The 26,414-nt window shown below is 39.5% G+C and overlaps 1 protein-coding gene across 2 annotated transcripts; it reads left to right on the forward strand.

Moving 5' to 3' along the window:
• The first annotated feature begins 1,644 nt into the window (after positions 1-1,644).
• DLAT (dihydrolipoamide S-acetyltransferase) lies at positions 1,645-26,063 on the forward strand. 2 transcript variants are annotated; one of them, XM_010968911.3, is made up of 14 exons: positions 1,645-2,011; positions 2,501-2,602; positions 2,930-3,054; positions 3,201-3,354; positions 5,294-5,420; positions 7,097-7,284; positions 8,305-8,458; positions 13,816-13,883; positions 14,765-14,857; positions 15,208-15,315; positions 18,607-18,722; positions 22,631-22,793; positions 23,372-23,508; positions 24,068-26,063. In XM_010968911.3, the coding sequence occupies exons 1-14, from the start codon at positions 1,733-1,735 to the stop codon at positions 24,195-24,197; spliced, it is 1,944 nt and encodes a 647-aa protein (XP_010967213.2). In that variant the 5' UTR covers positions 1,645-1,732; the 3' UTR covers positions 24,198-26,063. The 2 variants fall into 2 exon arrangements, with proteins under 2 accessions (XP_010967213.2, XP_010967214.2); XM_010968912.3 differs by having other exon boundaries at positions 1,665-1,884.
• Positions 26,064-26,414: the final 351 nt, after the last annotated feature.

The raw sequence follows: 26,414 nt of genomic DNA on the forward strand, positions 1-26,414 counted from the left end.
AAGTAAGTGAACAGCAAACTGAAGATCATCTCATACAAAGGCTAATTTTAGATCCAGTTGCTAAATTCAAATGCAGTGGAAGAACTGTAGTAAGGTATCTTGGCCAATTTAAGTTTTAAAACATTTATAATTTATAGTTACAGTATAAGCCCTTTCATTATTCACAATTATTCTTCCACTGCTTCTTGTAATTGTTATTCATAAGTAGTTTTACATAATTGCAATAATATAACTGCTCTACTCAATATTATTTCAAATGTGCCTTCCCATTTAGTCTGGGAATTTTCTATTTTTCAATTGTATTGCCTGCACATTCTGTTAGACAGCTGTGCCTGCTTGATCTTTTCCTCCTTTTTGAATAGTTATGTTTCTTCAATTCTTTTTCTGTTATAAAGATACTGAACCTTTTTTTTTTTTTTAAACTTTGTTTTGGATACCGTAAGGATACTAGAATAGGATTTGGGGGAAAGATGTAAGCCTTTTTTCCTCCTGATTCTTATTTCTTACTATATAGCCATCTCTAAAAATAACTAACATTCAGTGCCCCCAGAGTGCATCTTCCCCTTCAATCTCATTACTACTGAGATTTTACTTTTTAACTTTCCAATTTAAGTAGGTATGCAATACTACTTCCTGGCTGTCTTATTTTTCCAAATGTTTAATTACTAGCAAAGTTGAACATGTTTTCAAATGTTGGTTTTTCCTCCTACTTCTGTTCTTGGTGTTCTCGGACCATCTGTACACTGGGGACTTAAACATAAATACAGCACGTGCTTCCTTCTAGTCTGTCACCCTCAGCTGAGAAATGAGATATTTCCTAATTATAGGATGATAAACCTATAGTAAATGTGAACCTAACAAATGTACGTAGAAGGAAATTTATGGCAAATCAGAAACGCAAATCTGTTTCGTAAACCTTTTTCTTCATACAGAGAATACGCTAATTCTGCTACCGTACTCCTGAATGTGGGATTGTATCTTCCACTTGTCTGCCCTTCACACCTTTCACTCTTGGCTGGAAAACCTGTTCGGCTCGCTTTTCCGTTGGGCTACAAACCTGAAATTAAAACTGTAACCCAACACAACCTGCCCGGGGCAAGGCCCCAAAGCTGGTAGCCCCTGGGTCTGCAGAGGCTAAGTGCGCATCAGCAGAGCACGGACGCGCTTGGGGAGGCCCTCCCTCCCGTCTCCGCAGCAGCGCCTAGACCCCACCCCTCGGCCTAAGGCTCTCGGCACCCAGTTGGTTCTCGGCTTCCTTCCCAGCTTTTCCTCAAAACCTAGCCAACCCCTCAGCCCACCTCAGCGCACTCGGCCTCTATGAGGCCCGCCATCGCCGCCTTTTCCCGCCCCTCCCTTTCGGCCGCGCCCTTCACAGCGCTCAAGTCCCGTCCTCCCCTGAGATGCCGCCACCACGACCCCCCACCACCTTCCACTCCCCTCCACGTCTGATTCTCCCAAAATCCGCTTGCGGAGGCTCTGCTGGAACGTCCCTGCCTGTCGTGGCTTCAAAGTGGCCGTCCCAACTCGCTCTGGGAACCCTCTCCCCCACAGCCACCGGGAGGACCTTACGTTCCACGCATTTCTGGTCCGCGGAGGGGGTGGGGTGACTCTTTGGAGCCCGTTTTACGACAATGTGCGGCTGCGCGGCGTGGCTGACGGCAACGCCGCGCTGCTCTCGGAGAGGTCACTCCGGAGACGGCGTTGGTTCTTGGGGTGTGGGGTCCGCGGCGCTATGTGGCGCGTCTGTGCGCGACGGGCCCGGAATGCGGCCCCAAGGGCAGGATTCGGAACTCCGTGGACGGCCTTGCGGGAGGAGCCCGGAGCTCCGTGCGTGACCCCGCGGGCTGGCTTGGCTCCGGCTCGTTGCAACAGCGCGACCACCAGGTATGGCAGGGTCCGGGCACTCTGCGGTTGGAGCCCCGGCTCGTGGGCCACATCGCGGAATCGCGTCCTGCTGCAGTTTTGGGGATCGCCTGGCCGCCGCTGGTATAGTCTCCCCCCCCATCAGAAGGTGAGCCCCAGACCTGTCCTTCGCGGGACCCCGTTGTCCTTCAGGCCGACTTGTTGGCTTGGGATCCTTCTTGAGGCCGGAGTGATCCCCCACCCTCTTCCCCATATACTGTATGTCCTTTTCCCTTCTCCAGTACCCAGCTTTTCTATATGTAGCTCTTGAGCTTTCCTCCCCTGGTCTATTCCATTGAAAGAAGAGCTTCAAGCTTCCCCTTCCTGATCTGTTCCATTGAAAGAAGAGCTCCAACTCTGAGGTTTTATGTGGAATGCCTGCTGAGTACGTGCTCTGTTAGACCCATAGGACTGTGGAGCAGGAAGCCTGTCACTGAAGAGCTGGTGACAGGAATTCCCTTAACATCCCCAGTGCCCAGTGTGTGTTGGGACTCATAAACTCTATGTTAAATTAAATTGAATTGGACGAAACATTAAACCAGACTGAGAATTAGGTAGCTCTTTTTAAATTTAAGTGTTTCTCCTTTTTCTCCCCCAGGTTCCATTGCCCTCTCTTTCCCCCACAATGCAGGCAGGCACCATAGCCCGCTGGGAAAAAAAGGAAGGGGAAAAAATCAATGAGGGTGAACTAATTGCAGAGGTGAGTTGTTTTAAAATATGAAAATGAAGTAGAAGGAACTGGTTTAGCTAACTGACTGAGCATTAACTTTCTGAGTGAGTAGTTACTCCTTTTGCTTAAGAAACTTAGATGTTTCTTACAACTTGATATTAGAGAATATTGGTCAGCTAAGTTGTCAGCAGTTAGCCAAACTGATTTTAAGCTGAGATTTTTTTTAGTAATTCCTGTTTTCAAACCTGTGATAGAATTCTTGTTTTCACATGACTGTTGAACCGTATGATTTTAGACTCATGCTTATAAACTTCATGCTGGCAGCACAGCCCTAAGCTCCTGCTTTTGTGTTAAAAGGTTGAAACTGATAAAGCTACTGTTGGATTTGAGAGCCTGGAGGAGTGTTACATGGCAAAGATACTGGTTGCTGAAGGTACTAGAGATGTTCCAGTTGGAGCAATCATCTGTATCACAGTTGAGAAGTGAGTAGTAGCATGGTAATTTGTGGAATTTAGGTGCTTAGTGTGGAATATTTTAACCCAGAATCGAGAAATTAGTTAAAGTTTCTAAGACTATTAAATCTGCTCTATTAACCCCCTTATACTTACGCATTCGTTCTTGTCCTTAGGCCTGAAGATATTGAGGCCTTTAAAAATTATACATTGGATGCTTCGGCAGTGCCTACCCCACAAGCAGCCCCAGCACCAACCCCTGCTGCCGCTCCTCCACCACCTACACCTTCTGCTCAGGCTCCTGGTAGCTCATATCCCCCTCACATGCAGGTGAGGCTCAGCCCCTGGGTGTTTGCTCTAGAAAACTTGTTACGTATTTATTATTTTTCATAGATGGCTTTCACATCCTGGAAACCGGCATTAATGATGGCTAGTTTTTGTCATTTGAAAGAAAGTAGAGATTTAAACATGAAAATTGACAACTTTTATTCTTAGCTGTTATTTCCAGGTGTGTGAACTTGGACAGTTCTTTTAACCTTTCTCAGCCTCAGTGTAGCAGACAGGATAATGCTTGGCATTTCTTGTTCAAGAACGTTATGTTAAGTTTTGAGGATGATTTGTACTTAATATCTACTCCCCGTGTAAATAGAGTTTTTAGTTGGCTTCAGGTGCTGTCTACCAAATGAAAGTCCCCAGTTGGTGTTTTCCCTTGACCTTTAGTATTCTGTTTTCTAAGAGTAAGTGAAGTAGTCTAGTAGTATTAAAAAATGACTAAACTAACAATGAAGAATAAGTGTAGAGAATACATGTATAATAGCATTGCAACAAAGCTGAAGGCAGTAAATATAGTCATTATTGACTCTAGTAACAAAATCATTTTCTACAAAACTAAATTAGTTTATTAGATATAAGGATTATCCTGTGTATATTTGTGTGTTTCAGACATTGGAAATGGATTAAAAACCAGCTGTCCTTTTTCTAAAGGATTAAGACTAGAACTTTTCCTTCACTTAGTTTATTTGTACAAATTTTTGTACAGGGATCTTTTTCTTTTTTGGATATCATGTTCTACTCTGTGGTCTGTTATTAACAATCACTCATGATGAAAGTTTTGCCTGGTGGTCAGTTCACACATTTATTTCATCCTGTTAGCAAATACTATCTCACTAATAAGGCTTAGTTCATTTCTCTGTATTATATGTCTATGGCTTTGTTTCCAAGTGTTAGGATTCTGTCTTAATTATCCTTTAAGATACTGTATAGAGGTTATTGGATCCACTAATTTTTTTTTATAGTTTTTTTTTTTTAAGTTTTTAAAACTTTTTATTTTTGTGGGGTAATTAGGTTTGTTTATTTATTTATTTAATGGAGGTACTGGGGATTGAACCCAGGACCTCATGCCTACTAAGCACCCACTTTGCCACTGAGCTATACCTTCCCCACGTGGATCCACTAATTTTTAAGTAGATGAAGATGACACATTCGGACCAAGGAAAACATTTAAAAATTTTTCTAGTTAGAGTTTAAGTTTTGTTTTACTGTTTTTTTCACTTTCCTTAGACATCACCAGTTGAAGTGATTTTTGTCAGCATAATTCTGTTGTTAGATACAAAACACTAAGAAGATAGCAGACAAAACCCATAACTGAGTACGGATAGAAATTCAGTGGAAATACAAGCCATGTAAATGGGAAGGCAGCTTTTAATTTAGATCAGCCAATCTGATGTTTAGATTTTGCTAGGGTGGAAGTGACTATTGTAAGAACAGTTCTTAGTATTTTTTTATCTTGGAAAGTTATCTGGGAAGTCTGGGAGAAATGCAGTTTCTTCTAAGTGAAAAGATAGTTGCTAATACAGAGCACAGCAAAATTTTAATGGAAAAGTCTGGACTAAGGTCATTCTGTGAAAATGAAAAATTCTAGCTTATCCTAAGTTAAAAAGATGAAAAGATGCTCCGAGTTTAAATACTTATTGAGGAATTAATTTTAACTGTCTAGAAAGAAATCTTTTACATCTGCCCATCATTTTTAACTTTGGAGGGTGGAAAAGTATTTAGAGGGTGGGTCAGAGTATTGCTGATACCATAAATCTTGAGATTTGAAAGATTTACCTGTCGGGACACTATTGAGGTACTGAGCTTTTGCTGTTGTGGGGGCATCAGGGAAATGGGAATTTGGATTGTCATAGTCACTGTTATTCCATAAAACTGTTTGCCTGATTGTGTTCAAGGCTTCCTAGTATTAAGCAAAAATATGTGTTTCTTTTTACAGGTGCTTCTTCCTGCCCTCTCTCCCACTATGACCATGGGTACAGTTCAGAGATGGGAAAAAAAAGTGGGAGAGAAGCTAAATGAAGGAGACTTATTGGCAGAGATAGAGACTGACAAGGCCACTATAGGTGAGATTTCTTCAGCTCTTAATGGTTGAGGCACTGAGTTTTCCAATGAGGGAAGAGGATTGCCGTCCTATCCTATCAAGAGTGAGTGATAACATGAAAAATTAATTCTTGGTATTCACTTCCCAGAACAGGGTATTTCATAGCAAAAATGTGACTTGTCGGACTTGTCAGTTCTATACTGCACTCTCACTGAGTCAAGGATGTGTCAGCTTAGAGATTATTTTTAGGCCAGAGTTGGCTTCTTAGCTGTATCATATTACTGAGAAGCTGTATCAGAACTGACATTGGCAAATTGGGCAAGGGAGGAAAAGAAGAAATAGGAGAAAACAATGTCTCAGGCAGGGAAATACCAAAGAATTAAAGATGATTTTGAGGGAAAACTGAAAGCAAGGTTTAGATTCTTTTCATAGTTTGAGAATGAGTGATGGAACATCTATGTACCTGTCCAGATACATCACATTTCCTAGTCTGTCTCTGTTTTTATGCTCAGAAGAAAACCTACACAGACAGTCATGTTTGATACTATATGTAGATATTTGTAGATGCGTATATTTCTTTCCTGTTCAGCCCTCAGAGATGCACTGGGAGATTCTGGGCGTCCTCTGCAGTGATTGTTTTCGGGTTGTGTTCTTCAAACCCTATGATTCCTTGGGCATGTTTGGGCAAAGGAAAGCTTAAGGAGCAGGACTCTGCTGTGCCTTGCCCCTTTCTCTGCTTCCACCAGGGCAGCTCCTTTTGATCTTTTTGCATATGGTGCTTCCTCCCATGAGATTTTATTAGAAGAAAGGGTTCTGTTTGTTAAAAAGAGAGAAATAAACAAACACTCCTGGCAAGAATAGATCTGCTTTGCATTTTAACATGAAAACCAGTGAGAGTGGTATCCTGGAGACTGCAGTCACTAGAGAAGTGTCGCCTTGGTCAAACTCTTTAAACTCTATGGCGGCCTTGGAGTCTTTTCTTTTTATACATGTCTTTCATTGGATATTAATTCTCGGCTAGGAAATGGAAGGGTCACCAAGGATGTTTTCAGTAGGAAGAAGCACAGCACCAGAGAGCCAGGGTCTGGAAGGCAAGGGGCGTCTTCTGTGATGGCTTCTTTTAGCTTTGCTGTTGCAGCCCTTGAGGTCTGTAAGAAAAGTGGCAGCTGAATAAAGCTGTCAACACCATAGCAACTCTAGTAATGCTGTGTTTCTCCACATTGAAATATTTGGTGTAACACCAAGGGTAAGCTCTTTGGAAAGCTCTGAAGATGCTTTTGGGGTATAATCCCACGTTGCTGGCAAGCTTTAGTAGCTCCTCTAATTTAACAACCACATGGCCCTGATCTTTAGCAGTACAGATGATGGCATCTTGGACTCTTGGGTCTGCATAGGGGCTGCCCTTGGAGATTTGTTTTAAGAGAATGTTCAGAACTAACTGCTGTCTGTAATCTCTTGTAGTTTTGTGTAACAGATACTTAGTATTTACTTTGTACCAGGTACTGTTTCTAAGTACTTGAAAAGTAGGTACTATTATTCCCATTTTGTAGGGAAGGAAGCTGAGACACAGGTTAAATGGCTTGCGAAAGGTTATACAGGGAGTTTGAAGGAGAAGAACCTCTTACTTAAAACTATGCTTGAGTTTGATAGGATAATAGAGTCCTTTAAGTTCCGTAAGGTTTTTTCTTTATATTTAAGGTTTTGAGGTACAGGAAGAAGGTTACCTGGCAAAAATCCTGGTCCCTGAAGGCACGAGAGATGTCCCTCTAGGAGCCCCGCTCTGCATCATTGTAGAAAAAGAGGCAGATATACCAGCATTTGCTGACTATCGGCCAACTGAAGTCACTGATTTAAAGCCACCAGCACCGCCACCTACCCCGCCCCCGGTACGTATGCATCTGGAATTGAGGAAACAGTTATCTTACCTCTAAGTTAAGGGATTAAACCAGATGATACTCCAGGTTTCTTCCAGCTCGAAGATTCTGTGAAGAAGGAAGGAGATGGGTACCATTTGTGGAGACCTGCAGGGTCTGTGGCACTGCACCACCCACCTGCTGGTCAATAGCTGGACTCTTGTAGCTTTTTTTTTCTCCTGCTGTCTTGAGTCCTGCCAGGAACAAAGCGCAGGCGACATGTTCTTTTCCTGCTTTAGGTGTAGACATGCATGTGGAAGGTGATGCTTCGTCACCCGTTTTCTGTAGAATTTATGTCATCAGTCCCCTTAGAATTCACGTATTATAGTAGGTCAAGCTTATATTTGTAATACATTTGGGAACCATGGCTTTTTTGCATAGTTTAGTCTGTCATTATACGCTGTGTACCATATACCTGTAACATGAACTTGTATGAATTCCAAGTATTGATAACACTGTAATGATACTTCCGCAGGTGTAATATCATGTGAATTTAATTAGACTAGGGACACGTTTCTGTCAGCGAAAACTTGATTTCTGGCTGCCATACATTTACGGGGAGCTGGCAAGTGGTAGCGTTGGTGTATTTTTTTAATGTATTTTCAACATGGAACCTTCCAGCATAATTTATTATTTGGAAAATTAGGTTAAGTAAAAACAAAAACCATGTTGGTGACATAAGAGAATGAGAATAAAGAAGCAAGAGATTAAGGTAAAAAAAGGCTATACTGGTCACCAGAATTAAATTCCATGCCTCTCCATGTTATCATGGAGTAAGATAACTTTGACTTTGTTCTTTCTTTGACATAAAATAATGCTACTATTCGTATTGCTGTACTTGTTAGGCAGGAAAAAGTGTGCATCATGACCCTTGGAGAAGACATGAAAGTTATTTAATTAAAGTAGGTTTGACATCTTAATTAAAGATAACTCTTAGTTTTTCACATCAACCCTTGCAGTGGTGAATTAACAATTGGTAACTTTTTTCAAAAGGCAGCCCCTGTTCCTCCAGCTCTCCAGCCTGCAGCCCCTACACCCGCAGCCCCCCGCCCAGCTGCTCCTGCTGGACCCAAGGGACGGTTGTTCGTCAGTCCTCTTGCAAAGAAGTTGGCAGCAGAGAAAGGAATTGACCTTACACAAGTAAAGGGTAAGCCTGTCTCTGTGGAATGGGGTTGTAAAGCTAAAACTTAGTTGAGCTTCCTCCTTAAGACCAGCAAGTACAACTGTGTTATGGTCGTCTTGTCTGGAATAGTGGGGGTAAGGATGAGGGAGGGAAGTACCTCCTTTGGTGTCACCACAGAGTAGGAGGACTTACTGTGCTTTCTGTAGTCTGTCTAGGATCTACCTATATAGTTGAGATAGCTTTTGTCGTTTTCTGTTAACGGGAACTGCTTAATTGTTGATGAAAGTACGGTGTGTTTGTACAGCAGAGTTGGGTTATAGGACCTGGTTATGTAATAAGAAACCTGTTGGTGCTGGGCTGACTGAATGTAGCAATACGCAAAACACAACATGACGTTGAGATGATTTGAAATGACTTAAAATAATAACTTCTATATAAAACTGAGCTAACTCTCCTTGTGGGCAAAGGAGAATGTCTTACTCATCTTTTTCTTCCCCAAAACAAAGTGTAGCTTAGTGATAAGAGCATGGGATCTTGAATTAGACCATCCACAGTTTAACCCTGTTTGTATCGTTTTCTGTGTAATGTCTTTAGATGAATTACTTAATCCATTTGTTTTTCCATTCTTAAAACTGAGATAATAGTTTACATTAAAATAAGTGACGTACTTAGAACAGTATCTAGAATATAGTAAGTACTCAGTTCCTGTTAATTTTGTCCATATTATTATTATTGACTGGCATTTAAATGTTTTAAACTAAAATTAAAGCTAAAATTTAATGTAAGGTATGTTTGTATGATTAGAATGAGGGATAGCAGATTAAGTTGGAATACACTCCCAAGGGGAGAAGGGACTGGATTAATAACTGTATCTGAAGAATTTGGACTGGTAAAGAAGGACCATTTATTAGATATTTGGCAATACTGGCCACCTTACGACAGATTTAAGTGGAAAAATCCCAATATTCTTATCATGCAGAGTTAGGTGATTCATTTATTTAAGCAAATATTCATTGAGCATTGTCTGTGTATCTAACACTTGTTCATAAGCCAGACAAGATTCCAGTTTCAGATGTTTATAATACCAACAATAAAGAATTAAATGGCTGGAGAGTATAGCATGGTAGTTAAGAGTATGTGCTCTGGAGCTGGAATGCTTGGGTTCAGACCCAGCTCTGCTGTCACTAGGTGTGTCTCGGTTTCTTCATTTGTATACAAAAATAACACTATAAGCTTGTGAGGATTAAATAAGTTAATAAACATTGCCTGGTGGGGAGGGTATAGCTCAAGTGATAGAGCACTGTGCTTTTAGCATGCATGAGGGCCTGGATTCAATTCCCAGTACCACCACTAAAAATAAACAAACCTAATTACCCCCCCCACCACCAAAATAAAATAATTAAATAATAAATAAATATTTAAAAAAATAAACAAACAGTGCCTGCATATAGAAAGCATATATAGGTATTGGCTGTGATGATAATAATAACTCACTGAATAAGGTGATTTGAGTGCTAAGAAGAAAGTAAACCAAGTGATACACTAGTGAGTGACAGGGGAAGTGTATGAGCAGCCATGACTGCTTTTGGACGGGGTGGTTGGGAAAGATCTTTCTGATGAAGTGACATTTGATCTGACCTGAAAGATAAGGAGTCAGCTCTTGTGAAGAACCGGAGGAAAAGCATTTGAGGCAAAGACCAGTCTGAAGTGGGAAAGAGCTTGGTGTGTTTGAGGGACCTAGAGGAGGCCAGTGTTACTGGAGCATAGTGAGCAGAGGGTCCAGTGATAGGAGATGAGGTTAGAAGGAAACTCAGCACTGAGAACATAACAGACTTGACAGGTTATGATAGAATTTGAATTTGTAGGAAGCCATTGAAGGTTAAAACAAAGAAGTGACATAAGATGATTTCTATTTTTAAAAGATCATTTTGGCAGCTCTTTGCAAATGGATTAAATGAGAGCCAAGGCACCTGTTGAGATGCTGTTGCTGGAGCTGATGATGGTGGCTTAGACTCGGGTGGTGAGAGTAGAAATGGGAAGAAATGGGCAGCTTCAGTATGCATTTCTGATACAGAATCAACAGAACGTAGTCAGGAATTGGATATGGAAACTTGACAGCAGTAATCTCAGAAGAAATGTACAGTGGAGGCCAGTCTGGAAGGGTTGCAAAGTGAAAAGTGGATGAGTAGCTGGAGATAGCATTGTGGGCAGCTTATTCAAGGAGCTCCGCTGTGAAGGAAGGCATAGAAATAGAAATATATAGCTTTTAGGGGAGGATACGGGCTCAAGGGAGGGCTTTTGGAAATGAGTGATAGTAGAGTGGGTTTGGTGTGGAATTTCTCAGCTGTGGCACTGTTGGCATTTTTGACCAGATGATTCTTTGTTGGTGGTGGTGGTGGGTGGGGGTCGTCCTGTGCACTGTAGCATGTTTAACAACATCCTTGGCTTCCACCTGCTACCTGGTAGTAGCATTTGTGACACTATTTTTAAACATTGTCAAATGCCCCCTTGGGGGCAAAATTGCCCTAGTTGAGAACCAGTGGCCTAATAGAAAGGGATAAATTGATGATGAAGAAAGGGAGAGAGGGCAGCATAATTTGGCAAGGAACAAAGCTTTTGAGAATGTAAGAGGGGATGGGATTGGTTTGGGGAAGGAATTAGGACATTCTGTCAATTTTTATAGGAGGGAGGAGAATATGGGGTGGGTTTTCAGGTTTGGTGGTGGAAGAAGAGAGCACTTCTCTGGTTCTGCTGTTTGATCGGTGAAGTGTAAAGTGAGGGGTCTGCCGGGGAAGGAGTGTGGGAGGAGCTTGGTTAGAGAGTGCGAAATAGTGTTCTCAGAGATTGGGAAAGTGAAGTCAAGGGAAACATAATTGAAGTTCTGGGTAGTTTTGTGTGTCTGTTTTAGGTTTGTGCCTTTGAATTTATAGTACAGTCAGTCAGCCAGGTGTGTACTTTTCCCTCCAGCAGTAATAAGCTACTCTGGTGCTGGCATTGAGAAGGCAAATGTTGTAGAGTGTGACTAGGAAGTGATTCCAACAGTGACCCATCGAGTGGAAGCTGAGCAAGGAGGAAGTGAAGACCAGAGGCTGACGGCGGATGATGAGAGCAGAGGAGTCAATGGAGGTCTTGATGAAGTCAAAGAAATGTTGCAGTAGCGGGAGGGGTGGTCTAAAATAAGTGAGCTGAGAGGACCAGTGATTGATGTTTTCTGACATCACTTCTGACACTAAACGTAGGTTCTTTTCCCATACCAACGGTCAATTCTCTGATACCACCTGGATATCCAACAATTCAGTCCTATTCCAACACTGACTGTCCACAGTTAGCATCAGACCCACAGGTCTGAGGGCTCAGTCCCACAAGTCTGCCCCTTTGGATGCCAGTTGCAAGTCCTTGGGGCCACCCATCTTCTGACCCACTGGCTGTAGACCAGGAGTTCCCACAACCTCTTCCTTGGATTCAGCAGGTGATTAGAATGAGTCAGACACACAGAACTCAGGAAAGCACTCTGCTTACTATTGCCAGTTTATTATAAAGGATACAACTCAGGAACGGTCACGTAAAAGAGATGCATAGAACCAGGTAGGGGGTTGTGGTGGCGTGGTGGAGGGCTTCCATGCTCTCTGTGGGAGCACTGCTCCCTCAAGTGCATTAATGTGTCCACCAGCCCAGAAGCTCTCCAGATCTTGTTCAAGATTTGTTTTTATAGGGGTTGATTATTATTTTTATAGGCATGGTTGATTGTATCATTGGCTATTGGTTGTTGGACTCAGTCTCCAGTCCCCACTCCTGCCTTCCCCCAGGGACAGGCTGCTTAGCAAATTTGACTAAAATGTATTCATTTGGGAAGAAACTGCTTTGAAAGCCTAAAGCCTGGTGTCCAGAGTTTGATTTGTCTCTGTGCTACCCATATTATGGTTTATATTTCTTTGATGCCAAGCACTTTCCTATCACTATTCCATTTTATCCTCACAACATTCCTGTGAGCAGTGGCTGATAATCTCTATCCTTCAGATGAGATTGGAGACCAGATAGGATTAAGTGCCTGTAGTCATCTGTCTAGTTTATGTTTGACGACAACCCTGTATTTTTCTCTCCCAGTCTAGTGTTCTTCCCTCCATACTGTATTGCTTTTTGATGGCCTGTTTTGCCTTCTTCAGGAGATAGGCAAAAGAATTGAAAAGATTTCAACTACTAATAGTCAGCAAGTTCTTACAGGTGGCTGAAGCTTAGTAGAAGGCGGGTGGTACTGCAATTTCCTCCCCTTCAGGGGCCGCAGAGTCCGGATCAGCCTTGGCTGTATGGGGAGGTTATGGTTTCTGTCTTTTATAAAGGAGCGGAATCTAACAGGGGTACTGCTGCTTCTGTTCTAGATAAACAGTCCTAGCCAACTCAGTTTCCATAATGAAGGAAAGGAGTTGGGATGAACCGCACACAACGAGAATCCTTTTAGGAGTCTGCCTTGGGGCAAGAGGAATCAATTTGACCCTTTTTTTTTTCCCTAGAAGTGGGCCAATGTAAGAGTTATTTTAAAAACTAAATTCTAAATCTCCTTAGAATTAGGGTTCAGGAGTTTCTACCGAGGTCTGAAGTTAAACGTGAAAGGTTGTGGATGGAAGGAAGAAGGAAATTGAATGAAACAAAATTAAACCTGTTGAGGGATCTTTGAAGATCTTTTCTTGTGGGTAACATGGCACCTATTTCCTTCACAGTCTCTTAACACAGGCCAGTTGAGAGCCTTGGCTACTATGAAAAGCTGCAAATGATGGAGACCACAGAAGGAATGAATGGATCTAAAGAAGAGATCATTGCATCTGAGAGTTATTTATGCTATTTCAGGGTGAAAAAATTGACTTGCCTGATTTGTCCGAAACAGTTGTTACTGTATCTGTGGACTCTGTAACAAAGGGAATTCTTTATGATCAAATGAATCTAGGACCCTAAATGAGATCTATTTCAGGGTTCAGAAAGGGTTTTTTGGAGCTAACCAGAAGGAGGCAGCTAGACTTCCTTTTGGAGCTAAAAATTGTACTCAGAATTATTCTGATGCTGGTATTTCCCAATTTAAAGAAGATGAAAAAATAAAGTACAGCTTAATTAGATAAAACTCTTAAAGAGACATGCTTAAAATAAAATAAGAATTGTTGTAGTTAAGAACCACTAACAGATCAAGCAAGAGCACTTGGTGTGAATTAAAATTAGTAATTGACAAAAGGTAGTATTTTTAGGGAAAACTTGAAGGGACAGGGTTAAGGCAGTGGCCCCTTCGGAGGTCTTTGGTATAGAGCCTTCAAGAACTTGCACTTGAGGATCACAGTGCTGACCTCCTTGGGAGCCAGCAGTACACCTCACACGTGGTGTTTATGTGTCTCTTCCAGGGACAGGACCAGAAGGCAGAATCATCAAAAAGGACATCGACTCCTTTGTGCCTGCGAAAGCTGCTCCTGTGAGTTATATTTGGCTTTTCTCTCTCTCTCTCTTTTTTTTTGGTTGGAATTTGTCCCTTCAAGTGCTTTGTCCAGTCTGTTAGACCTTTGCATACTTTATATATGAATGAAATAGCTTAATCAGAACTGTGTTTTCTTTTGTCTAATTCACTGGCTAGCAATATACAGATATGAATGTGCTGTCATTCATACACAAAAACATTCCAATGCATTCCAAATTGGGGTTTTTTTGTTTTTTTTTTTAATATGATACTAAATTTTTCTTAACACATTATCTCCTCATTCAAGCCCTATTTTTAAAAGCATGCCTGCAAGTTGGTTGACTGCGATTTGAGTTTTATGTGGTTAATTGGTCCACAGAGGGATCAAATCCACATAGCCAACTCTGTTTTGATCAATAAAGGTGCTAAGATAACCAGTTATATAAGTAAGGAAAATGATTTATTTAGATGTTTGCTTTAAAATGAAAGATTTGTCAGTGTTTTTTCTTAACACTGTTCAGGAAAATGAATTACCTTGTTTATATTTCTGTCTTAATCCTTTCAATTTAAGAATGCTTTGATTGCTTTTCTTGAAGATATTTTTGCAAAAACAAAATTATTTTAACATAAATAGTCATTGAATTATACTCTGGCTCAAAGAAAAATGACACTTAAAAAATGATTACAGAATTCTAAGTGTGGAAATTAAAAATAAAGTTCTTAAACAAGCACGGCCCAAATCTGAGTCCCTTTTGCTCCCTTGGGATACAAATAGCAATTTTTATATAAGCCTTTTGATTTCTACTTTGCCATCTGTAAAAGAGTCACAAGCATTTGTTCCCAGTTGCTTCTGCTAAGACTAAGCCACAGTTACTAAGAGCTTTTTTACCTCCTTCTAGGCTCCAGCAGCTGCCGTGCCTCCCCCGGGGCCAGGAGTGGCACCAGTTCCTGCAGGTGTCTTTACGGATGTCCCAATCAGCAACATTCGCCGAGTAAGAGTCTTAGCTCCGCTCTAGAACCAAAGCTGCTGGGGCATCTTTACTCAATTGTTCAGTTGCATCTGTAGTTTGAAACACTAACAAGAAACTAAAAAATTGGGAATCTTAAATCTTTAGTTTAAGAGGTGTTTGGTTTGGCCAGCTGAATTCTTGGGGTACACAAACAGTGTGTTCTGATCAAATACTGCGGAAGGGTCTAGGTTGGTGCAGCCCTCCATCTTCCACTTCTAATGCTGCTTGAGGCGAGCATTACCGGCGAGCAGGGTAGAAGGCAAACAGAGCCCTGAATTAGATGAGGTCTCAACTCAACTCAAGATAACTGATTTTTGACTCTCTGATTTCAGGTTATTGCACAGCGGTTAATGCAGTCTAAGCAAACCATACCTCATTATTACCTTTCTATCGATGTAAATATGGGAGAAGTTTTGTTGTTACGGAAAGAACTTAATAAGGTAAAAGGTTTGGAAATTCCAACTCTATAAATTCTAAAAAGTTTGTTTTCCCTCACTAAATACTTAACATTTTTGCCTGTATTTTTTTGTTACAAAATGCCAGTTGATGATGGAAAATGAGTGTCATCTTAATTTTAACTTGCAGAGAGTATCCTGGAGAAGTTTTGTTTTCTAACTCTTGATTAACGCTTATCCTTAAAGTTGACTTTACCACGGACCCATTTTAGCCTAGCAGAATCTCTATGATTCTGGGGGACTTCTTGAGTCTCTTGGTAGGTAAGAAACAGTTTGTTTACTTTGTGTTTATAGTTAAGTACCAAACACCTACTTAGTGTTTAGCATAAAGCACTTTTGAGAACACAGCCTAAGGCATAGTCCTTCTCCATGAATTTACAACCTAATTGAGGAGATAAATGCATGTGAAAAAGAGGAGGCAATTTTATGAAAGTAAAAATACTCATGTGTAGGTCAGCTTCTTTATGGTAATGCCCCTTGTCTGCTGCATTACATTGTATAGGTTAAGTGTTAACAGGAGTTCAGAGAAGGGGAAGCCTAGGGCAAGTAGTTGGAGAATTCACAATGGTGTAGGGGAAACTTGGTTGGGCTGTGGAGAATAGGAAGGGTTTAAATTGGCAAAGAAGTTGAAGAAAGTTCATTCTGATGACGTAAAGGTGAAGTGCTTTAAGAAAAGGAAGTAAGTATATGTGGGAGATAGGTTACCTTTTCTAGAAGGAATACACAGTTAGTTGTTGGCTTAGGAAAGACCTTGATTTACAAGCACAAGAAGTTGGACTTGAATTAGACATTAGGAAACCAGTGACATGATAGCAGTATTTTAAGAAAGATACAGATACAGTAGATACCAGCACACTTCATGTCAGAGACTAGTCATGCTTGTCATGTAAGCGTGAAGTGATGGTGCCAGAGGCCTGGACGAGAGGGCTGCCCTCTGAATGGGGCAGGAGAGGGGGCTATGAAAGATAATTGCAAGGAAGTGAGTAAGTAAAAGCCAGGCTCCTTCGGGTGGCACAGAGGGCCTCACACAGGTTACCTGTAACCTCTAGTCTCCTGTCCGACTTCCCCACTTGCTCACTCTGCTCGGACACGCGGTTGCCTTGCTCCTACTCTGCACTCCAGCTGTGTACTCCTGCTTTAGGCCCTTTGCACCTGCTGTTCCCTCCACATGGCACACTCTTCCTCTAGTATCCACTTGGCTTCCTCCTTCACCTCCTTAAGGATTTGACTCAATATCACCTCCCCTGATTTTCCCCCTTATTCTGAAATTAAGGGAAGAGGCGCGGGGTGAGTGATCAGTTCTCCCTTTGGTTCATTTTCCCTGTTTTATTTTTCTCCTCAGCACTTAACACCACCTAGCATACTGCGCTTCACTCTTTTATAATCTACTCATCCTCTTTAGAATATACGCTCCCCGAGAATAGAATTTTTACCCTTTTTTTAAACTGCTTAATATCCAGGACTTTAGAGTTATATGTCTAGATATAATAGATATAACATATATATGCCTAGATAGAATAGACCCTCAAATGTTAGATGCATGAAGGAAGCAAGCAAGCCGTGAAACAACATCAAAACTTTGCAACTGGCTACAGGGGTTAAAGATGATAGCATACTGTTACTGTCAAAATAGTAAAGCTGTTTTCAGTAAATTTATTTGGAAATTAGGCATAGAAAATGTATGTTCAATGTATTATTTTATTCAGTTCTTTTAAACAGCTTTATTCAGATGTAATTCACATTCCATACCATTCAGCCATTTAAAGTTTACAATTTAGTGGTTTTTAGTGTATTCAGAGTTGTGCAACCATCATCACAAATTTTAGAACATTTTCATTATCCCAGTTTACTTCTTGTAGATTTCATTTCCAGATTGTTCATTGCTGTTGCATAGAAACTGTTGATTTTGTGTAGTGATCATTTGTCCTGCAACCTTTTTTAGTGTGTTCCTTAGGATTTGGATTTTCCTTATACACTTCATGTCATCTGCAAAGGGAGAGAGTTTTGCTTTTGCCTTCCAGTCTGGATGCTTTTTATTTCCTTTTCTTGCCTAGTTTCTCTGGGTAGCACATCTCGTACAATGTTGAGTAGAAGTGGCAGGCGTGGACATCCTTGTCTTGTTCTTGATCTCAGGGGAAAGTAAGTCTTTCACTACTGAAGTATGACGATGATTGTGGAGTTGTCATAGATCGATTTTATCATCAGGTTGAGGAAGTTCCCTTCTGTTCCCAGTTTGTTCAGTGTTTTTATCATGAAAGTGTGTTTAATTTTGTCAGAAGATTTTTCTCTGTGTTTTGAGGTGGTCCATGTGTTTTTGTTCTGCGTTCTATTAGGACATTATTACATTAATTGATTTTCATGTGTGAAACCAGCTTTGCATTCCTGGCCCTAATAATATTGGGTCATGGTGAATACCCCTTTTCATATATAGCTAGGTTTGGTTTGCTAGAATTTTTTTTTTTGAGGATTTTCATATCATGTATTCATAAGAGATATTGGTCCATAGTATTTTCTTCCCTTTTTTATTGTGGTATTTTCATCTGATTTTGGTTATTAGGCTAATACCAGCCTCATAGAATGAATGGGAAAGTGTTCCCTCCTCTTCTGTTTTTTGGGAAGAGTTTGTGAAGAATTACTATTCTTCTTTAAATTTGCTAGAATTCACCAGTGAAGCCATCTGGGTCTAGGTTTTTCTATGTGGGGAGTTTTAAATTACCAGTTCAGTCTTCTTACTAGTTATAGATCTTTTCAGAAGTTCTATTTCCTTTTTATTCAGTTTCGGTAGTTTGTGTCTTTCCATGAGTTTGTCCATTTCATCTGGGTTACCTAGTTTGTTGGTGTTTGATTGTTGATGGTGTTACCTATAATCCTTTTTATTTCTGTAAGGTAGATAGTAATGCCCCCTACTTGATACTTGATTTTTTTTTTCTTCATTTCTGATTTTAGAAATTTGAGTCTTCTTTTTCTTTGTCTAGCTAAACATTTGTCATTTTGTTCATGTTTTCCCAGGACCAACTTTTGGTTTGGTTGAAATAAATGAAAATGAAGACATACCATAACTTACGAGATGCAACTAAAACAGTTCTTAGCCAGAAACTCACAGCTATAATGGGCTACATTAAAAAAGAAGGAAAAACCAACTTCTGGGTTCTTTTCATCCTTTCCACCTCGGGACATTTGTATATCCACCCCCTCCTATCTTCTCAAGATTATATATATAGTTTTAGTCTTTGAGAAGAGAATTTAAGAAACTACAATGGTTTCTTGTCTTTGCAGATGTTAGAAGGGAGAAGCAAAATTTCTGTCAATGACTTCATTATAAAAGCTTCGGCTCTGGCATGTTTAAAAGTTCCTGAGGCAAATTCTTCATGGCTGGACACCGTTATAAGACAGTAAGTATAACACTGCTGGGAAAGTGTATACATATCCATCAGCAGGTTTCTTGTGTTATCTAATGTATCATCAGGAGTGTGGGGAGTAAGGAGAAACAGTATAGAGAGGGAGATGACTTCCACAGCAAAACAGTTTGAAACCAACATAAAACTATTTATGAGATAATGCTAAATTTATTCAGTAAAGACAACAGATTCTTTGTATACGTTTAGGAAAGGGAGATAAGTGTACAGATATGTATCATTAAGTTGATAATGACTTAATTCACAAAGCAGGATTGAAATGGTTTTGTTCACCAATCAGTTTTGCTGAACTTTAGGGGGGCAAAATTGAAGACAGAACCAAAAAACAGTATTTGTTGATATTATAAAGGTGTGTGACTGCCGTGGTGCTCTTAGTGTCTTTCACGTGTTATCTCATTTAATCCTTATGAGTTGGGTGCTTTTACTCCCATTTTCTAGATGAAGAAATTGAGGTTCAGTAAATTGAGTAACTCCCTGAGTTAATATGTTAGTAAGTAGCAGAACTGTGATGGGAACCAGGATTCTGACTCCTAAGCCTGGCCTTTTTCTACTGTGCAGACTCTTTTATATTAATTTAATTTTTATTAGAATAATAGTATATACATTAGAATATTGCTCCCTGACTTTACAGTGACCTCCTCAACCTTTGAGCTGAGGTCCACTCCCAGAGGCAAACACAACTTCTAAACTATTATTTCTTCTAGTATTTACCTTCATATTTCTAAATAACATTTTCCTGTTGCCTTTTATAAATTTTTACTTTATCAACTGACTTCCTATTAAAGAAGGTTAAGATTTAGCTTTCTTGTACTCTCTGTAAACACACACACACACACACACACACACACACACACACACACACACAGCTCATTATCTTACCAAGTTGATTATAGCAGTTTGGACAAATTGGACAAATCAGTATTCAGTGTTAATATTTTTATCACTATGAAACATTATTTATAACTAAGAAAGCAGTATACCGTGAATACTAACCTTATGTTAATGATTGCCTAAGAAGGGGCCAATTTTGTAAGCACTCATCATGAATTCTTCCTGAAATCCCCAAGAGAACTCTAAGCCGTTTTCAGTCTTGTCAAACACATCAGTAATCTGCTGATTCTGATTTTCCCTTGGTCCCCCCCACGCTTGGAGAACATCTGAGGGTCTTACTAGTCCTTAGAAACTGTATTATCCTAGGGCTGCCATTATAAGTTACCATAGAATTGGTGGCGTAAAACAAAAGTTCATTCTCTCATAGTTCTGAAGGTCAGAAGTGTGAAATTCAGGTGTCAGCAGGGCTGCGCTCCTCCCCCCGCCCCGGCTCTAAGATAGACTCTTCACTGGCTTTCTCCAGTTCTGGGGGCTCCAGGCGTTCTGGGCTTGTGGCTGCATCAGTCCAACTTCACATGACCTTCTGTGTGTCCAAGTCTTCTCTTCTGTCTCTTATAGGACACTGGATTTAGGGCGTACCTGGATAATCCAGGATGACCTCATCTCAAGATCCTAATTATACCTTTTTACTAAATAAGGTCACATGGATGGATTCTGGGATTAAGACATAGACATATCTTACAGAGCACTGTTAATGAACATTTGCGTACATTCTCTGTGTTGACATGTTCTCATTTCTTGTGGATTTCTTGGAGTGGAATTGCTGGGTCATAGGGCAAATTTATGTTTAACCTTTTAAGAATATCTGAAGGGGACACTACTTAGATGAAGGGATGGAGGTTGAAGGGCAAGTTCTATGAATTATTTATTAATCTTTACCAAATGCCCTTTCATTCATTTGTTCATTCAGCTATTCAACAAATATTTATTGAACATACGCTGTTTTCTGGATTTAGTGGTGAACAAGATAGGAAATATCATCTTTACTCTCTTAGGAGGAAGATTATAGGCTAATATTGTGATAACAGGATAATTGTAATTAAGAAAGCAGTATTTTCTGTGTCCTTGGCCCAGAGCCCAGCTGTAGTAGCTGATAAGTGTCACACACTGTATTATTACGGTAGGTCCCTGTGTTTGCAAGTGACAGAAGCCTGCTGCCTTTTGCCAGCTTAGGCACATTGAGGGATTTGGTACCCATAAGTTTCTAAAGTTTGCCTGGAAAGAGCTGGATTTCTTCCTTCATGTGAAATTTTTACTTTTTCTTTTCTTTTTTAATTGAAGTATAGTTGATTTTTACAATATTATGTTAGTTTCAGCATAATGATCAGTATTTTTGCAGATTATACTCATTATAAGTTATTATCAAATAATGGTTATAATTCACTGTGCTATACAATATATCTTTGTTGCTTATCCGTTTTATACATGGTAGTTTGAATCTTTTAATCCCACACCCGTCACTGCTCCCTTCCCTCTACCCTTTGGTAACCGCTAGTTTGTTTTCTTTATCTGTGAATCTGCTTCTGTTTGCATGTACATCTATTTGTGTCATATCTTAGATTCCACATATAAATGATAATCATACAGTATTTGTCCTTGTCTTGACTTACTTCACTAAGTGTTGTATTCTCAAGGTCTGTTCACGTTGCTGCAGATGGCAGAATTTCATTCTTTTTATGGCTGAGTAATATTCCTGTGTGTGTGTGTTTGTGTGTGTCTGCACACACAGACACACACACACACACACACACACACTACATCTTTATCCAGTTGTATGTTGATGGGTACTTGGATTGCTTCCATGCCTTGGCTGTTGTAAATAGTGCTGCTGTGAACTTTGGGGTGCATGTATCTCTTCGAGTTAGTGTGTTTGGTTTTTCCTGACATACACCCACAAGTGGAATTGTTGGATCATGTGGTAGTTCTATTTTTAGTTTTTTGAGGAACCTCCCTACTGTCTTCCATAGTAGCTGTAGCAGTTTACATTTCCACCAGCAGTGTGCAAGGGTGCCCTTTCTCCACATCCTTGCCAACATTTGTTAACTTTCCTTGATTGCAGAACACATTAGTAGGGGCCCTTACACAGACCTCAAGGAGACTGTGATACAATTCAGGAGGTTGGGAACTTGGAAAAAATTCTTTTCTACTAACTTCTAACTAAGATTTAGCGTTTCCTCCTATGATAAATGTAGAGAGCAAATCAAGGAGGTATTAACAGTACTTGTGCTGGTAACAAAAATCGAGTTATTTTCATATCATACCGTCGTTGTTGCAGATGTCTTAATAAAATGCTGTTTGCTTATCATCACTTCAAAAGTAGGGCCTTTATTAGACCTGCTGCAAGATCTTAGTATTGAGTTAATACAGAAGTGCATGTATCACAGTTTTGTTTTTTAACTAGTTTGATAACTGAATTTCAGTATAGCTTTGGGGGATTTCTTTTGTTTGTTTCTGGGGAGTTTGTTTTTGCAATTTGAATATTTTACTTCCTGTGTTAAAAAAATACATTCTGAGAAGGGACCCAAATATAAAGGTGCCCGTGTGTAGAAAAGATTAGGAATCCTACCTTTATGTTTTGAGACACCACCACCCTGTACCCTAAACAGGTTTCTCCCACAGTGTGGCCCTTTCCCTCCACTCTTCCTTTCACCTGCTCAAGCTCTGCTTACAGACTCAGCTCCAGCCAGTCCACTTCACTGAATGCTGGGCCTTTTTGTCCCCACCTACACCCATCCATGTAGTAGTCAGAGCAGATGTGGGGTGGTAGAGAGTACATGTGAAACCAACCTACTGACGCATTTCTCATTCATTTTTAAAAAGTGCAAGTCAAGGAGAGGGCAGAGAAAATGTAAAAACCAGGAAGGATCTCTCTCTGGCTGAAAAGTAGCACAGACTGAAGTAAATATCAGTAATCTTGCTTATTAATATGACTCAAACTCTTAATAAACATGGCTGATGAGTATTGAGAGTTTTCTTTTTTTCTTTCTTAATAGAAACCATGTTGTTGATATCAGCGTTGCAGTCAGTACTCCTGCGGGACTCATCACACCCATTGTATTTAACGCACATATAAAAGGACTGGAAACTATTGCTAACGATGTTGTTTCTTTAGCAACCAAAGCCCGAGAGGGTAAACTACAGCCACATGAGTTCCAGGTAAGGTACTACTTATATACCTTCTGAATATTATTGTGTTATTTTAATGAATTATGTTTTTGTAAGGTCAGCATTATGCTTTAATTGCATTTTCCACCCTTTGATTCTGCCTTGAGTTCTCACTGACACAAGGTCCTGAAAATAAAAATCGAGTATCCTGTCAAAAGCTGAAAGTATGATGCCTTCCAAGTAGTGTGCAAAAGCCACACAGGTGACTTTGTTCGTGTTGTTCTGGTTGTGTGTTTTCAGTAAAGTGTGTTCCATTCAGGTCTTTCTTTTTTTCTTTTCAGCTTTATTGATGTATAATCAGGAAATAGGAATTGTTTGTGTTTCAGGTGTACAACTTGGTGCTTTCATATATGTATACACTGACGAGATGACGACAGGCTGATTAACGTCACCTCGTATACTTACCATTTTCCTTTTCTTTCTTTCTTTCTTTTTTTTAATGGTAGTTGAGAGGCCTTTCTTAAAGTAAAAGATTATCTTAAAGTCTTTTCACAAAACACTTGTTGTTAGTTCTGATTTATGTTGACAAGCAATTACCATGATGTGTTTTTAATCTTTTTTTCCTCTAGGGTGGCACTTTTACAATCTCAAATTTAGGAATGTTTGGAATTAAGAACTTCTCTGCTATTATTAACCCACCTCAAGCATGTATTTTGGCAATTGGTGCTTCAGAGGACCGACTGGTTCCAGCAGATAATGAAAAAGGGTAAGTGCCAAGATGGAGACGGAGTTGCAAATTTACTTTCATTACAATATGCTCAGTTTTATAACTATTGGCATATTGGAGCTTCAGGTAGGCTCAGTTGTCAGCACAGAAGTTGTTCAGCAACTCTTCTTATTGTACTGAATGTAGTGGGTCCTATTTGAAGTGGTAAACTTTATTTATTCTAGGTCAGGGGTCAGCACACTTTTTCTTTAAGAGCCAGTTAGTAAATATTTTAGGCCTTCTGTGTCATATGGTTTCTATCGCAAATACTCTGCATTGTAGTATAAAAGGAGGCAATATGTAAGTGTATTCCAGTAAACCTGCTTTTGGCTGGATTTGGCCTCTGGGCTCTTGTTTGCTGACCTATGTGCTCCAGATAGCTATTTGGTCTGTTTCTTCAAACTATTAATTTGAGCTAGAGTGTATAGCCAATGAAGAGTAGGTGGAAAATAATGTTACCTGGTTGGGATTATAAGGTAGGAGCCGGCATTTGGGCTGGTTACTAGCTAAAATCTAGTGATGGTTTTCAGAATTCCTAATATTGTTTTTCTTTTCCTAGATTTGATGTGGCCAGCATGATGTCTGTTACACTCAGTTGTGATCATCGGGTTGTGGATGGAGCAGTTGGAGCCCAGTGGCTTGCTGAGTTTAGAAAGTACCTTGAAAAACCTATCACCATGTTGTTATAAGTAACTCAAGAATTTCTAGACTCTCCCAGGTTACACTGGTTCATTCTTATCAAGCTATAAATACATTATTAAACAGGTGGTCCTTTTTATTTTAAAGTTAACTAGTTATTTTTGAGTCTGTCCAGATAAGTTATTTGTAATGGGCATTACTGAATTTTTTAAAATGCCGATTACACCCGAATATTGTGCACATTTAATAAATACAAGATTTTAAGCTCCTAGTCAGGAGACATGTGGCCTAACCGTCTGGTGATAAGTACTTCCACTGGAAAATGCTGAGGTAGAATTGAGGTTCCCAAGTGAGAAAGGTACATAAAAGTAACCTTGATCAAACCTTGGTTTTGAAATTTAATTATCTCAGATGTTTTGCTTAGATTTGAGAGAAGGGGAAGAAATCAGGAAAATCAGTTCTCTTGGAGAAAGGGTTTAAATTAAAACTTGGTTTTGGAATTTAAACCTAATTTAAATGTTTCTGTTACATAATCTTGATTTATCATGGATGGGAAGCATAGAGAACTTCATGGAAAATAAGTGAAATTTTAAAAGGCAACATTTTCTTCAACTGTTATGTTTATTTTTCTGTGAATTCAAAACTGGTTGCTTTCTTCCCTTGAGACAAAGGTATAAAAATGAACCAGCTACTTGGTATAAATGAGAATTTATGTGGTTATCTATTTAAACAATTTAAATGTGTAATTCTGAGAGCAGAATTCTATAATTACCTCCAAATAAAAGAATATGCTTATAGAATTTAACAGTGAAGTTATGAAAGTAGAATTTTTCCTCCAAAATTAACTGGTGGTTACTTGCAAATGAACTTAATTATTAGGATTTATTATTCAGATAACTTCGAAATACTTTATCAAATAACTGGAATAAGTGTACATACGCAAAATATGATTCCTAGTGAGATATGTGCCAAAGTCCATTTATCACCAAGTTCTGTCCGAAAAGAAGAGGGAGAGAGACACTGGTGAGCAGTTTGGAGTGCTGGCGTGCTAAAAGATGATGACCAAAACAAGCGGTCATTTCTACTTGGATAAAGTAAAAAATGTTAAATGTGTACAAAAAAGTGTTCTGTGTTTTCCACCCCAGTGTTGTCTTATGTAAAATAAGAAAGCCCTAAGATCCTGTTGGAGAGGAGAAAATTTAGGTTGTTTGCTGCCTTATCATCCTAAATGTTTTTTTCCATTTTGTTACAATTTGCCTTTTTTCAGTGGGGGGATGGGGGAAGGTGATATTCAGGATAATAAAAATGAATTAGGAACATTATTACAATTCCAGGCTTTCTATTGAATTGATATGTTTTAATAAATATTTGGAATTGTTTATGACTATTTAAAATAAATCTGACCCAGCTTCCTTGTAATATGTCATATATGGAGCTAGTCCCTGAAATTTAGGTATTTCAATGTTGACTCTTTCTAAATGTTCATTATTACATGGTGCACAACTGACACTCCATATATTCCACAAATATTTTCCTTGCTGTATTATTATGAAAACAATTCAATACATTAATATGACTTTTCAATAATTAGTAATTTTAGCTTGAACTGAAAATTATGCAGAAGGACTGAGCTTGTCACAAGGGACCATCATCAGTATGAGCCACATCTGGTTCAAATACATGAAACTTCAAAGATAATTCATTCTTTGCTAATGCTATGGCTCTGTTGTTCCCTTGAAAGGAAAATAAAAAGTTGCATTCTAATAAAAATTGTTCTGAGTTTAAAATCAATCTGTGCTATAATCTAAATCTGGATTCAGTCTATTTCTCTTACCAGAACTGAAAGAATGAAAGTTAGAAATAGTATTTTGGTTCAAATTAGATTGTTTAAAAATTAAACTGTATTTTTCAATCTGTCTGGTCTAATATTTTTGATCTATTGCTAATTATTTTTCACATTAGATGATGTAAGACCAGGAACAGCTCTGTACACGTAAGCTCTTATAAGATACGTTTTGAGTTTATAGAACTGATAAAAATGTAAGGACTGAGTTTAGGAGGATATAATCTAACGCTTTAGGCTCCAGAAGTTACAAGAAGCACCTCTTGTTGAGGTGTGGCTCTATTATTTTACTCCATTCTGAGGTTTGGGGGTGAAGTTCAGGTATCCCAAGGCATGGTGGATACGAGGAGCTGACCAGCACAACAGGACAGGAATGTGTTGCAAGGAACACTCATCACCCAGCAATGCACAAGTTCTAGGATAC

The sequence above is a fragment of the Camelus bactrianus genome, chromosome 33 (assembly GCF_048773025.1).
Source record: "Camelus bactrianus isolate YW-2024 breed Bactrian camel chromosome 33, ASM4877302v1, whole genome shotgun sequence".
NCBI lineage: Eukaryota > Metazoa > Chordata > Mammalia > Artiodactyla > Camelidae > Camelus > Camelus bactrianus.

What these genes read in the sequence shown, in the direction of transcription:
- DLAT (XM_010968911.3), top strand. Translation starts at nt 1,733, where the DNA reads ATGTGGCGCGTCTGTGCGCGACGGGCCCGGAATGCGGCCCCAAGGGCA. An exon ending in AGGGTGAACTAATTGCAGAG is followed by an intron (nt 2,603 to 2,929) that starts GTGAGTTGTTTT and finishes TTGTGTTAAAAG; the next exon opens with GTTGAAACTGATAAAGCTAC. An exon ending in CCAGCAGATAATGAAAAAGG is followed by an intron (nt 23,509 to 24,067) that starts GTAAGTGCCAAG and finishes TTCTTTTCCTAG; the next exon opens with ATTTGATGTGGCCAGCATGA.